A 15019-nucleotide genomic window follows, 5' to 3' on the forward strand; every position below is an offset into this window, starting at 1 on the left:
ATTGCATCTTGCCTATGCCACTCTGTCATTGCTCATCCATATATTTATATGTATATATTCTTATTCCATTCCTTTACTTAGATTTGTGTGTATTAGGGACTTGTTGTGGAATTGTTAGATTACATGTTAGATATTGCTGCACTGTCAGAACTAGAAGCAGAATAATTTCGCTACACTCACAATAACATCTGCTAACCATGTGTATGTGACCAATAAAATTGGATTTGAAATCACTTTGATTTGATTTGAGCTGTCACATTCGCTAGCTAGCCATTACCGACAACCAGCTAACTAGCCACCGAACTGGACACTCAAGTAATTCCTGTTGATCTGTAGGTTGTGGTTTGCCATGACTACGCTGACAACTTATTTTCATCCATGCCTCTGGTGAGAGATCTTCTTGATGCTGACACATACTATTGTGGCCCAATAGGAAGAATATCCAAAGGCCATTATAGAGGGCAAGGTCCACAGAGGTCAGAGTCCAATATGGTCTGCGGATACTGTTATGGCATTCCGCTGGAGGGACAAATGAGATATGTACTGTCTATGTTCTAACCGGTCAGGGAATGACACCCTAAAACCAGTACCATGATATAGACATATCTGTTCCAGAGCTGGTCCTGGATTATAACAATAAAATAGGCAGGGTTGACCATCTCAACCAACTCAGGAACAACTATAGTCCTGTCCTGGACTCACAGGCAGGACATGGTGGAAGTATGTGTTTTGGGGGATGATCAACATTGCTATTATCAATGCTTACACTGTGTGGGGGACCCTGTAAAGGCCCTTTCCCAGAAATCGCAGGCACGTATCCCTGAAGGAATTCAAAATGCAACTTGTGCGTTCGCTTTGTGATGGCTACAGTGGCAGGAAGTAGGGAGCAACGCATGTGGCACCAGGGGGTGTGGACCGAGATGCTACACATTATTTCAAAGCAGGCCACTCCCTGGTGAAGTTTGAATGGAGTAAGAGAGGGTGTGCATCCGGATTGGACACAGGGCAAAGAGTGGGTGCTCTACATGTTCTGTGCCACTTTGCAAGATGGGGCCGTGCTTCCAGAAGTTCCATTACATAATGTAGGCTAAATGCAAATACTGAAGTGAAATCTCAAATTGTGTATTAAAAAATAGTATCTGAATCCAGCCTAACACTTAGTGTGTGTTTTTATCTGTCTCTACCTAATACTTGTTGCATTTACTGAATTGTTGTCAAAGTATTATGCTTATATTTTGTGCCACATGCTTCAACAAGTTACATGACATGTTGTAGGCTAAATTCAAATGCTCATGTGACAGTGTGACATGAATTTGTCATACAAATCTTATAGGCACATTTCTCTATCTAATACTTGAAGAAAATGTTGTTAAAGTACTATTTCTTCATTTTGTGTCAGGCCTGGTCTAAATTGTATTGAGAAAGCTTATCTACATTTTGGATAGTCTCTGAATAGTTGTTACATTGTTACATACATTACATGTGTTGAGTGTTTATCAATTTTTGATAGTGAGTGATAGTGATAGTGAGCCAGAAGAGGAATGGACATCCCTCGGAGCCTGGTTCATCTCTGGGGTTCTTCCTAGGTTCCTGGCATTCTAGAGAGTTTTTCCTAGCTACCATGCTTCTACATCTACATTGCTTGCTGTTTGGGGTTTTAGGCTGGGATTCTGTATAAGCACTTTGACTTCTGCTGATGTAAAATGGGCTTTATGTATACATTTGATTTGATTTGACAATTTAGTGTTATTCCTATTGACATGAATGCGGTGTCATATCAAATAAGAATTTGTGCTCTTTAAAACTAAGTTAAGTTGTAATTGTCAATTGTTCTTTTGAGCTATGTCTGTTTGTTTGAAATCTGTGAGAAAATGAGCTTTATCTTGAAAATGACCAAGTAATCTACAGCAGCATTCTGGAATTATATTGAGGCTAAAGGGTTAACTAAATGTTTCATAAGCTTTATACTTGAATTTTGTAACTTTTATTGACCGAGTTGGAAAACATGTTGACATTGTACCAGTGCTTAGCTAGCTAGCGAGCTGCATTAGTGAAACATTTGGAAATGCTAGCTAGCTTGCTTTACCACACTGTGTTAGTACGTTTTACTAACTAGTTAGTACGCTTTACTGATTGTTATTGCTTTGAGTTTGAAATTGGGAATTTAATTTTAATGGTTTGAATATGAGTCAAATCAATTAAAGAAAATTCACACTGAAAAATGCTCTCCTCTTTCCTTATTTCTCCTGGTTAGCCTATTGTCTCTGCAAAGGTTGTTGCATTGTAACTACAAAGTAATAAAACATGTCACTTCACTTCACATTAAGTTGCTTGCTCCTGGGTAAGAACATTGTAAATACATGTATGTCCCTTTAACAACATTGTAATTTAAGAGTTGATGGTTAAAGATTGCTACATTGTAAGTACTACTGTGTAGCCACATAATAATAGGGGCAACTTAATGTAATGTATTACCATCTTTTCACATATTCACCAACACTGGTATGGCAGAAGCACCAATTTTGAGAACAGCCATAATGATGACACTACGCTGTCATTGTAATGATGCAACAATTAAGATACCTAAATATGAGGTATTGCATAGCATGACTGGATGGATATGCTATGAATATACATTAACCTTTAATAATGAGGTTGGGGTCTGTTATAACACGTTCATGAAATGCTTATAGATGTGTAATAAAAGCAATATGGATATGTAGTCAAAATAAATTCTTACCTAATAAAGTTATTATATTTCTATGACTCCAACGCACCTGCAATGATGTTCTCAGGGATCGTGACGAGGTAGGATAGCTTGCTGAACATTGGCGGGTTGTCATTCTCATCCTATGGGAGAAGGCGAGCAAAGACATACAACAAAAATTATAACACTTAAACACAACACACAAACACATTATGATATGTAGTCTGTTTCTTTGTGTGTATATGTATTGTGTGGAAGTCTATTTGTTTTAGCATTCTGAGAGTCTCTTGCTCAGTAGTAGTAGTATGTTGTTTATTTATTGTAGTTCTCTCTGGGGTCTGTATATATTCTAGAGGGATAGTGTCTTTATCCAGCCATGAATATTTTGCTGTGACACTTCTCTGTTTCTTTATTATGGTTCTGATTACCAACATATTGTACCAGCAGGGTTTTAGACACACAGCTTACAGTGTCTGTGTGTTTGTTTGTGTGTGTGTGTATGTATTTGTTAGTGTATAGGTATACTATGTATTAATCTATTTGAAAAGTCTATGATACAAGATGAGGTATGAATCCCAGCAGTAGCCTCTGCATGTGACAATATGGGAGAATCCATGTGATGAGATGCACAGAGAGAGTGAAGTCCAGACCTGTTCGGGTATCCCCGGGCTCCGAAGTTGGGTTAAATGCAGAAGACACATTTCAGTTGAATGCATTCAGTTGTACAACTGACTAAGTATCCCCCTTTCCTCTCTCTCTCTCTCTCTCTCTCTCTCTCTCTCTCTCGCTCTCTCTGTCATTCAGTGGAAGACAGGGAGTCACACACACAAACCGACGACCACATGGGGTTATCACTGTGTGGCAGCATCACACACAGGGCTTTCGTAGTGCAGCACAAGATAAATAGTAGCCTGAGTGCCAGTTGTCAGTGTTAACCTTCTATAGCACCTGCCACAGCAGGGGACACTCCAGAAATAGTGACAGATATGAAAGTGTTCGTGGTTAATTGTCTATGTAGCTATGGTTTATTAACTGTTTATGTACGGGGTTAAACACTTCTATATGTTTTTCTCGAATGTGTTTCTCTATGTAAGGGTGTATGCTCATTCACACTGCTTGTTGGTTAGCAAATGCTCCTTCTACCTGTCACTCCCTAACTTCTTGACCGGTGTTTTGGCTCACTGCAATGTACTGCTTGTTTCTACAGCACTTCCTGTCAAGAACAGAGACACGGAAGCCCAGCCAGCCTAGCTAGCCTGTAGTTTAAGTGGAGGTAACTAACAAACGTTTTCAACGCTGCAGGAGCTGTGTTTATTTTTCTCTATTCTAGGACAATGTGGACCGTCTGGACCTTCAATGTAACAACTGTTTGCTTGCAGAGGACTAATGTTAGCAAATAACTGGTGAACTTACACAAGCTACTGGGGAATCTATGCCTGCCTACTTTCTCTTTCTCTTCTACTCCAGAAGCTGAATGCTGCTCTGGTCTGGTGGGAGTGTCGCCGCCGTGTCGTCTCTCCATAGCCGACTGGCCGCTGCTCTGCAGGGATCCTTCCCAGAAGGTGTCTCCCCCTTCCATGGAGAATGGAGTTAGTAGGTCGCTTCTGGATGACTTAGTAGATGTTCCAATTCTTGACCCTAACAACCAGCCGTGGAGGCACGTGGAGGCAGCCTCCTTTGGCAATTAGAGGCCTCCTTTTCTGAATGGAAGCCCGGACTTCAAACAGACTTCAAACATCTTGCCGCCCTGGATCCAGAGGTTCCGGCGCCTTCATCCCTGTGGGCTTCCACTTCGACATCGGATCCGGAGTTACCTGCATCCTTTGTTCTGTCTCCATCTCCGGTGGCTTCTACCTCAGGTTGAGCTCTTCAGAGCTCCCCCTCATCGGATTGTGAGGGTGTATAAGACTCTGGCCCCTTCATTAGCCACGATGGATTCTATAGCTGGCTCGGGTCCATCGGGAGGCACCTCCCATCAGTCTTCTAGGGGTCTTCTAAACCACTCGAGGCGAAAGAACGGCCGGACCTCCTCAGCCATTTCACCTGCTGTCGTCATCACCAGCTCTATGGTGAGAAACCATGTGCTATCCTGGAGCACGAATACAGGACATTACAAGGCTGCTTCCTACCATTCTACAACAACTGCCGGGGGCTGACGCTGTCATAGTCCATGTGGTATCAACCAACATTATAGGGGCTAGCTCGGAACTGCTAAAAATGAATTATAACGAACTGATTTGAGCTCTGAAAGATTCCAAAAAGCGGTCAATTATTTCAGGCCTGTTACCATTGCTGAGCTGTGGCTGTGAAAGACTCAGCAAGCTACTGGCATTACACACCTGGCTAAAAGATTACTGTTGCTCTGTAGGCATAACTTTTATAGATAACTTTGACACCTTTTGGAAACAGTAGACACTCTACAGGAATGACCGAGTCCATCAAAATAATTTTGGCTTCTGGACCATGTCCGCACATTTCAAGGTTGCATTGAGAAAGTTACTTATCAGTGACCCAAGCCCTGCTCAGATAATCCCTACCATTGTGTTGCTGTGCTGATGAAAATGTACATTTTCCCAGGGGCGTTGGCTGTCATAATGTAAGTAACATCATTTATGTCCCTCTAACTCCCCTGAAAGCCTCGGTCAATCCTACAGCTATTGTATGCAGTACTCATGCACCCATGAACCTGAGTTATATGTTAGCACTGATGCTAGTTCACCCGAGTAGGAATATGTTTGCCCTAGTAGGAACTCCACTGTGTGCAGCTCAGCTCAAACATAAATATAATTGTCATGTCTACTACCTCTGATAAGCCTCCTAGTAAAGCAATAAAAAACATTAAAGTCTCCCAGAAAAGTGAAAAATATAGCCCACATTAACATATGTAGCCTAAACAAGGTTCATGAAATTAATAACTTGCTAGTAACAGATAACATTCATATACTGACTCTCTCTGAAACTCATTTAGATAATAACTTTGATGATTCAGTGGCAGTAATACATGGTTTCAACATCTTCAGAAAAGACAGGAATGCTAATGGTGGAGGTGTTGCCATTTATGTTCAGTCATATTCCTGTAAGGCTTAGATACGATCTCATATTAAATGCTATTGAAGAAATATGGCTACAGATATTCACCTGCCTCACCTAAAGCCCATTCTTGAGGAATGCTGCTATAGATCAAGTGCTAACGGTCAGTATCTGGATAATATGTGTGAAATGCTTGATAATGTATGTGATATCATCAGAGGTATATTTTCGGGATAATCTAAATGTTGACTGGCTTTCATCAAGCTGCCCACTCAAGAAAAAGCTTCAAAATGTAACCAGTGCTTGCAAACTGGTTCAGCTTATCAGTCAACCTACCAGGGTATTTACAAATAGCACAGGAATGAAATGATCCACATGTATTGTTCACATCTTTACTAATGCTGCAGAAATCTGCTCAAAAGCTGTATCCAAATCCAGCAGATGTAGTGATCATTATATAGTAGCCATATCAAGGAAAACCAAAGTTCCAAAGGCTGGGCCTAATATAAGAGGTCAAACAATAAGTTTTGTAGTGATTCCTGTGTTGAGGATTTAGATAATAGTTGCTGTTCTGTGGTGTGTAATGAGGAGCAACCAGACGCTGCACCTGAAACATTTCTAAAATTGCTGATTCCAGTTCCACATGCATCCATTAAGAAAATAACAAAAAATGGTTAAATCCCCATGGATTGATGAGGAATTTAAACATATTATGGTTGAGAGGGATGAGGCAAAAGGAATGGCAAATAAGTCTGGCTGCACAGCTGTAAGGGCTGTCGCTCTCCTCATCCTCGGACGAGGAGAGGAGAGAAGGATCATCAGACCAAAATGCAGCTTCAGGGAAATAAGCCATCCTTTTATTTACACGACGATGGCAACACGAAACACAAAACACTTTCAAATTTACAAAACAAGAAAACGACGTCGACGAAACCTGAACATAAACTTACATAACTAAACATAAACTCACGGACAGGAAACAGACGACATCAAAATGAACGAACAGCCAAACAGTCCCGTATGGTATCGACACGACACAGACACGGAAGACAATCACCCACAAACAAACAGTGAGAACGCCCTACCTAAATATGACTCTTAATTAGAGGAAAACGCAAACCACCTGCCTCTAATTAAGAGCCATACCAGGCAACCCAAAACCAACATAGAAACAGATAACATAGACTGCCCACTCAAAACACATGCCCTGACCATAAACACATAAAAAACAACATAAAACAGGTCAGGACCGTTACAGAGCCCCCCCCTCAAGGTGCGAACGCCGGGCGCACCAGCACAAAGTCCAGGGGAGGGTCTGGGTGGGCAGTTGACCACGGTGGTGGCTCCGGCTCTGGACGCTGTCCCCACACCACCATAGTCACTCCCCGCTTCAGTCTTCCCCTCCCAATGACCACCCTAAAACTCACATCCCCTAAATAAATGGCCAGCACCGGGACAAGGGGCAGCACCGGGACAAGGGGCAGCACCGGGACAAGGGGCAGCACCGGGACAAGGGGCAGCACCGGGATAAGGGGCAGCACCGGGATAAGGGCCAGCACCGGGATAAGGGGCAGCACCGGGATAAGGGGCAGCACCGGGACAAGGGGCAACACCGGGACAAGGGGCAGGTCCCGGCTGATATATTCTGGCAGATCCTGGCTAAGGGACTCTGGCAGGTCTATGCAGGCTGACGGCTCTCGACGCTCATGGCAGGCTGACGGCTCTCGACGCTCATGGCAGGCTGACGGCTCTCGACGCTCATGGCAGGCTGACGGCTCTCGACGCTCATGGCAGGCTGACGGCTCTCGACGCTCATGGCAGGCTGACGGCTCTCGACGCTCATGGCGCTCTGACGGCTCTCGACGCTCATGGCGCTCTGACGGCTCTGGCTGCTCATGGCGCTCTGACGGCTCTGGCTGCTCATGGCTCTCTGACGGCTCTGGCTGCTCATGGCTCTCTGACGGCTCTGGCTGCTCATGGCTCGCTGGCGGCTCTGGCTGCTCATGGCTCGCTGGCGGCTCTGGTTGCTCATGGCTCTCTGGCGGCTCTGGCTGCTCATGGCTCGCTGGCGGCTCTGGCAGATCCTGTCTGGCGGGCGGCTCTGGCAGATCCTGTCTGGCGGGCGGCTCTGGCAGATCCTGTCTGGCGGGCGGCTCTAGCGGCTCCTGTCTAGCTGACGGCTCTAGCGGCTCCTGTCTGGCGGATGGCTCTGTAGGCTCATGGCAGACGGGCGGCTTTGCAGGCTCATGGCAGACGGGCGGCTTTGCAGGCTCCTGGCAGACGGATGACTCAGACGGCGCTGGGGAGACGGATGGCTCAGATGGCGCTGGGGAGACGGATGGCTCAGATGGCGCTGGGGAGACGGATGGCTCAGATGGCGCTTGGCAGACGGGCAGTTCAGGCATCGCTGTGCAGACGGTAGACTCCTGCCGGCTGAGGCGCACTGTAGACCTGGTGCGTGGTGCCGGGACTGGTGGTACCGGGCTGGGGACACGCATCTCAGGGCTAGTGCGGGGAGCAGGGACAGGGCACACTGCATTCTCAAAGCCCACTCTATACCTGAGGCGAGGTACCGGCACTGGTGACACCGGGCTGAGGACAAGCACATCAGGATTAGTAGGGGGAGAAGATACAGTGTGTTCAGGGCTCTGGAGACGCACAGGTGGCTTAGTGCGTGGTGCCGGAACTGGAGGCACCGGGCTAGATACACGCACTACAGGGAGAGTGCGTGGAGGAGGAACTGGGCTCAGGATACGCACTGGTAGCCTAGTGCGTAGTGTAGACACTGTAGGTACTAGGCTGGGGCGGGGAGGTGGCGCCGGAAATACCGGACCGTGGAGGCGTACTGGCACTCTTGAGCATTGAGCCTGCCCAACCTTACCTGGTTGAATGCTCCCGGTCGCCCGACCAGTGCGGGGAGGTGGAATAACCCGCACCGGCCTATGTAGGCGAACCGGGGAAACCATGCGTAAGGCCGGTGCCATGTATGCCGGCCCGAGGAGACGCACTGGAGACCAGACGCGTTGAGCCGGCCTCATGACACCTGGCTCAATACCCAATCTAGCCCTACCAGTGCGGGGAGGTGGAATAACCCGCACTGGGCTATGTACTCGTACAGGAGACACCGTGCGCTCTACTGCGTAACACGGCGCCTGCCCGTACTCCCGCTCTCCACGGTAAGCCTGGGAAGTGGGCGCAGGTCTCCTACCTGCCCTTGGCCCACTACCTCCTAGCCCCCCCCCCAAGAAATTTTTGGGAATTACTTACGGGCTTTTTGGGCTTCCGTGCCAGACGCGTTCCCTCATAGCTCCGGTTCCTCTCTCCGGTAGCCTCTGCTCTCCTCAGTGCCTCCAGCTGTTCCCATGGGTTTTCGGGCTTCCAGCCACGTCTCCTTGCTGCCTCCTCAAACCTCCGCCTCTCTGCCTTCGCTGCCTCCAGCTCAGCTTTAGGACGGCGATATTCTCCTGGTTGATATTCTCCTGGTCCCTTTCCATCCAATATTTCCTCCCAAGTCCAGAAGTCCTTGTTGCTCTGTAGAGCTTTCCCTTGCCGCTTGGTCTTAGCGTGGTGGGTGATTCTGTAAGGGCTGTCGCTCTCCTCATCCTCGGACGAGGAGAGGAGAGAAGGATCATCAGACCAAAATGCAGCTTCAGGGAAATAAGCCATCCTTTTATTTACACGACGATGGCAACACGAAACACAAAACACTTTCAAATTTACAAAACAAGAAAACGACGTCGACGAAACCTGAACATAAACTTACATAACTAAACATAAACTCACGGACAGGAAACAGACGACATCAAAATGAACGAACAGCCAAACAGTCCCGTATGGTATCGACACGACACAGACACGGAAGACAATCACCCACAAAACAAACAGTGAGAACGCCCTACCTAAATATGACTCTTAATTAGAGGAAAACGCAAACCACCTGCCTCTAATTAAGAGCCATACCAGGCAACCCAAAACCAACATAGAAACAGATAACATAGACTGCCCACCCAAAACACATGCCCTGACCATAAACACATAAAAAACAACATAAAACAGGTCAGGACCGTTACAACAGCTGATTGGCAAACGTACTTTAAATTGAGAAATCAAGTGTCTAAACTTAACAAAAAGAAGAAGAAACTGTACTATGAAACAAAGATAAATGATATAAAGAACGTCAGTAAAAAGCTTTGGAGCAAGTTCAATTATATTTTGGGCCAAAAGGTATTCTCTGCTCCATCATTCATTGAATCAGATGGCTCAATCATCACAAAACCCACTGATATTGCCAACTACTTTAATTATATTTTTAATTGGCAATATTAGAAAATGTAGACATGAAATGCCAACATCAAATTCTGAACCTACACATCCATACATAACTGACCAAATTATGAAATACAAGCATTGTCATTTTGAATTCTGTAAAGTGAGTGTGGAAGAGGTGAAACAATTATTGTTCTATCAACAATGAAAAGTCACCTGGGTCTGACAACTTGGATGGAAAATTACTGAGAATGATAGCGGATTATATTGTCAGTCCCATTTGCCGTCTTTTCAATCTAAGCCTTCAGGAAAGTGTTTACCCTCAGGCCTGGAGGGAACTCAAATGTAATTCCACTACTCAAGAATAGCAAAGCACCCTTAACTGGCTCAAACAGCTGACCAATCAGCCTGTTACCAACCCTCAGTAAACTTTTGGAAAAAATTGTGTTTGAACAGATACAGTGGCTTGTGAAAGTATTCACCCCCTTGGGATTTTTCCTATTTTGTTGCCTTACAACCTGGAATTAAAATCGATTTTTTTGGGGGGGGTTGTATCATTTGATTTACACAACATGCCTACCACTCTGAAGATACAACATATTTTGTCTTGTGAAACAAATAAGACAAAGACAAAAAACAGAAAACTTGAGCGTGCATAACTAATCACACACCCCAAAATCAATACTTGGTAGAGTCACATTTTGTAGCAATTACAGCTGCTAGTCTCTTGTGCTATGTCTCTATAAGCTTGGCACATCTAGTCAATGGGATTTTTGCCCATTCTTTAAGGCAGCTCCTTCAAGTTGGATGGGTTCCGCTGGTGTACAGCAATCTTTAAGCCATACCACAGATTCTCAATGGGTTTGAGTTCTGGGCTTTAACTAGGCCATTCCAAGTCATATACATGTTTCCCCTTAAACCACGCAGGTGTTGCTTTAGCAGTATGCTTTGTGTCATTGTCCTGCTGGAAGGTGAACCTCCATCCCAGTCTCAAATCTCTGGAAGACTGAAACAGGTTTCACTCAAGAATTTCTCTGTATTTAGCACCATCCATCATTCCTTCAATTCTGACCAGTTTCCCAGTCCCTGCCCCCCAAAAAAAACACAGCATGATGCTGCCACCACCATGCTTCACTGTGGGGATGATGTTCTCAGGGTGATGAGAGGTGTTGGGTATGCACCAGACTTGGTATTTTCCTTGATTGCCAAAAAGCTCAATTTTAGTCTCATCTGACCAGAGTAAATTCTTCCATATGTTTAGGGAGTCTCTCACATGCAAACGTGTTTGCTCATTTTTTCTTCAAGCAATGGCTTTTCTCTGGACACTCTTCCGTAAAGCCCAGCTCTGTAGAGCGTACGGCTTGAAGTGGTTCTATGGACAGATACTCCAATCTCCGCTGCGGAGCATTGCAGCTCCTTCAGGGTTATCTTTGGTATCGTTGTTGCCTCTGATTAATACCCTCCTTGCCTGGTCCGTGAGTTTTGGTGGGCGGCCCTCTCTTGGCAGGTTTGTTGTGGTGCCAAATTCTTTCAATTTTTTAAATAATGGATTTAATGCTGCTCTTTGGGATGTTCAACGTTTCATATATTTTTGTATAACCCAACCCTGATCTGTACTTCTCCACAGCTTTGTCCCTGACCTGTTTGGAGAGCTCCTTGGTCTTCATGGTGCCACTTTCTTAGTGGTGCCACTTGCTTAGTGGTGTTGCAGACTCTGGGGCCTTTCAGAACATGTGTATATATATACTCAGATCATGTGACACTTAGATTGCACACAGGTGGACTTTGTTTAACTAATATGTGACTTCTGACGGTAACTGTTTGCCCCATATCTTATTTAGGGGCTTCATAGCAAAGGGGGTGAATTACATATGCACGCACCACTTTTTTTTTTTTTTTTAAACAAGTCATCTTTTTTATTTCACTTCACCAATTTGGACTATTTTATGTAGGTCCATTACATGAAATCCAAATAATTTTAAATTTAAATTGCAACAAAATGGGAAACACAATGCCATATCACAGTAAAAAATGAACAACATATTTTCAACATGCTTATAGGGAAGGGCATTCAACATGTATGACACTTAAACACATGGCTGATGATTGGCTGAGAGAAATTGATAATAAAAACATTGTGGGAGCTATTTTGTTAGACTTCAGTGCAGCTTTGACATTATTGATCATAATCTGCTGCTGGAAAATGCATGTGTTATGGCTTTACATCCCCTGCAATACTGTAGATTGTGAGTTACCTGTCTAACAGAACACAGAGGGTGTTCTGTAATGGAAGCCTCTCCAACATAATCTAGGTAGAGTCAGGCATTCCCCAAAGCAGGTGTCTAGGCCCCTTACTTTTTTCAATATTTACTAATGACCTGCCAATGGCTCTGAGTAAAGCCTGTGTGTCTATGTATGCTAATGACTCAACACTATACACGTCAGCTACCGCAGCAACTGAAACCTCTGTAAAACGTAACAAAAGATCTGCAGTCTGTTTCAGAATAGGTGGCAAGAAATATGTTAAAAACAAAAAGCATTGTATTTGGGACAAATCATTCCCTAAACCCTGAACCTCAACTAAATCATGTAATGAATAATGTTGAATTTGAGCAAGTTGAGGAGACTACACTGCTTGGAGTAACCCTGGGTTGTAAAATTGTCATGGTCAAAACCAATTGATGCAGTAGCTAAGATGGGGAGAAGTCTGTCCATAATAAACCCGTTTTCTGCCTTCTTAACAACTCTATCAACAAGGCAGGTCCTATTATTGTGGTCAGGTGCCACAAAGAGGGACTTAGGAAAATTAAAATTGCCACAGAATTGCCCCCACTTAATGTGTTGTGAAACCTGTTATGAAATGTATTGTAACTTTTTTTAAATTCTATATAACTACCTTAATTTTGCTGGACCCCAGGAAGAGTAGCTAATGGCAGCAGCTAATGGGGATCCATAATAAACACAATTACAAATGTTAAATATGAGAGTTGATGTAAGTCATTGCAATTAGCAATGACAGTTCCTGTCAGTTAGTGTTGTCATAACTCTCCTGTGACGACCTGAAGAATCAGGTGACAGTGGGTCCGCTCTACAGCATGCTCTCTCTTATAGACGGAGAGAGCAGGAAGTTGGCTGTTTTATGGTGGTCATAAAATACTTTGCCTCTATTCTCTGTAGTGTTCGAGATTGGAGGATAAACTGTGGAACACAGAGAGACCTTTGACATTCAAAAGCTTAAATAATTTAACAATATTTGTATTTTTGAAAATGTGGGAGTGGTCCGTAAACACTTAAGGGACAGTCCATGACGAATGTGTTTCATTTGGTGATTTCATGAAGGACAGGAAACACTCATTACAGTGTCTTTGGTTGTGTACAGTTGTTAATTATGGGGTTTACATCTAAATATTGTGAAACGTATGTGATTAAACATGAAACTATTTGTGAAAAGATGTAATGTGATGTTATTAACCTTCTAAATGAGAAAATATGGGTTTCCATATAAAGTTAACCAAATCAGTCGCCATGCCCATGTGAGCATAGACATTACGTCGGCTTCCTGGACAACCCTTTTCTCAGAAGTGTATAAAACCCACTCCTGACGAAATTATCATTAGACTAGAAAACATGGAGCTTACGCTACATGTTGAAATTAACTTTTTAGGGATAGCCCCCTTTTTTTCAATTTTCGCCTCAATGACATACACAAATCTAACTGCCTATAGCTCAGGCAATTAAGCAAGGATATGCATATTCTTGATACCATTTGAAAGGAAACACTTTGAAGTTTGTGGAAATGTGAATTGAATGTAGGAGAATATAACACAATAGATCTGTTAGAAGGAAATACAAAGAAAAAAACAACCGTTTTTTTTCTCCCACCATCTTTGATATGAAAGAGAAAGGTCCAGGTCCAGTCATCACTCTTCTTGTAATTCCGATGGTGTCCACAAGATGGCAGCAGTGTATGCCCATTTCAGATGGATAACTTGAAGTATGAGCGAGCTACAGGACATGTAGTGTGAAGTCACCCAGGTACATATGGGCAAATCGTGAAAGAGACATTTGCATTCATATTGAAGCATAGCACAATTACAACTGCCATGAAGGTTTTAAATGATTATCACTAAAGCTCTTGACAAAAAACAGCACTGTATCTCACTTTATTATTGATCTCTCTAAGGCTTTTGATACAGTTGATCAGGCTATACTAAGGCAGAGATTGTCGAGTGTAGGTCTTTCAGAGCATGCAGTTGCATGGTTTGCTAACTATCCGTCTGATAGAACTCAGTGCACTCAATTTGATGGGCTTATGTCTGTTAAATTGTCTGTCTTTAATGGTGTGCCCCAAGGCTCTGTACTTGGTCCTCTCTTATTCACTATTTGTATATAATTGATGTAGACAAAAATGTCCAAAATGCGCAACTTCATTTTTATGCTGATGATACTGTTATTTACTGTTGTGCCTCGTCTCTTACAAAAGCTTTCCAGAACTTGCAAACTGCTTATTATACGGTTTAACATACCTTGTGTCAATTGAAGCTTATCCTCAATACTGACAAAACTAAACTAATGGTGTTTTCTAAAGCAAGAAATAGACCTCTGAACCATTCACCAATTACTACCTGTCAGGGCAAAGAGATTGAGGTTGTAACCTCATATAAATATCTTGGAATTTTAATTGATGAAGGCCTCTCTTTTAAATTGCATATTCAAAAACTTACAAAAAAATTGAAGCTGAAATTGGTATTTTATTTTAGGAATAAGGCCTGTTTTTCTTTTGAAGCCAGGAGGGGGCTAGTATCAGCTACATTTATGCCTTTACTAAACTATGGGGATATTTTACATATGAATGCTTCCGCTCAGTGTTTGAGATCAATTGACACCCTTTACCATGGCACTTTGAGATTTATTTTAAACTGCAAAACCCTTACGCACCACTGCACTTTGTATACCAGGGTTGGCTGGCCTTCTCTAGTCACTCGTAGGCTCAGTCACTGGTATACTTTTATTTAT

The 15019-nt window shown here is 43.6% G+C and overlaps 1 protein-coding gene across 2 annotated transcripts in view; it reads right to left on the reverse strand.

Annotated features, from left to right (window-relative positions):
* Nucleotides 1-15019, reverse strand: part of LOC129853969 (cadherin-23-like) — a 565813-nt gene that overhangs the window by 193296 nt on the left and 357498 nt on the right. For both annotated transcript variants that reach the window (XM_055920546.1, XM_055920536.1), the window contains exon 18: nt 2778-2850. In XM_055920546.1, coding sequence (XP_055776521.1) covers nt 2778-2850 — 73 coding nt within the window. The remainder of the gene's footprint in view (nt 1-2777; nt 2851-15019) is intronic.

The sequence above is a fragment of the Salvelinus fontinalis genome, chromosome 1 (assembly GCF_029448725.1).
Source record: "Salvelinus fontinalis isolate EN_2023a chromosome 1, ASM2944872v1, whole genome shotgun sequence".
Classification (NCBI taxonomy): Eukaryota; Metazoa; Chordata; class Actinopteri; order Salmoniformes; family Salmonidae; genus Salvelinus; species Salvelinus fontinalis.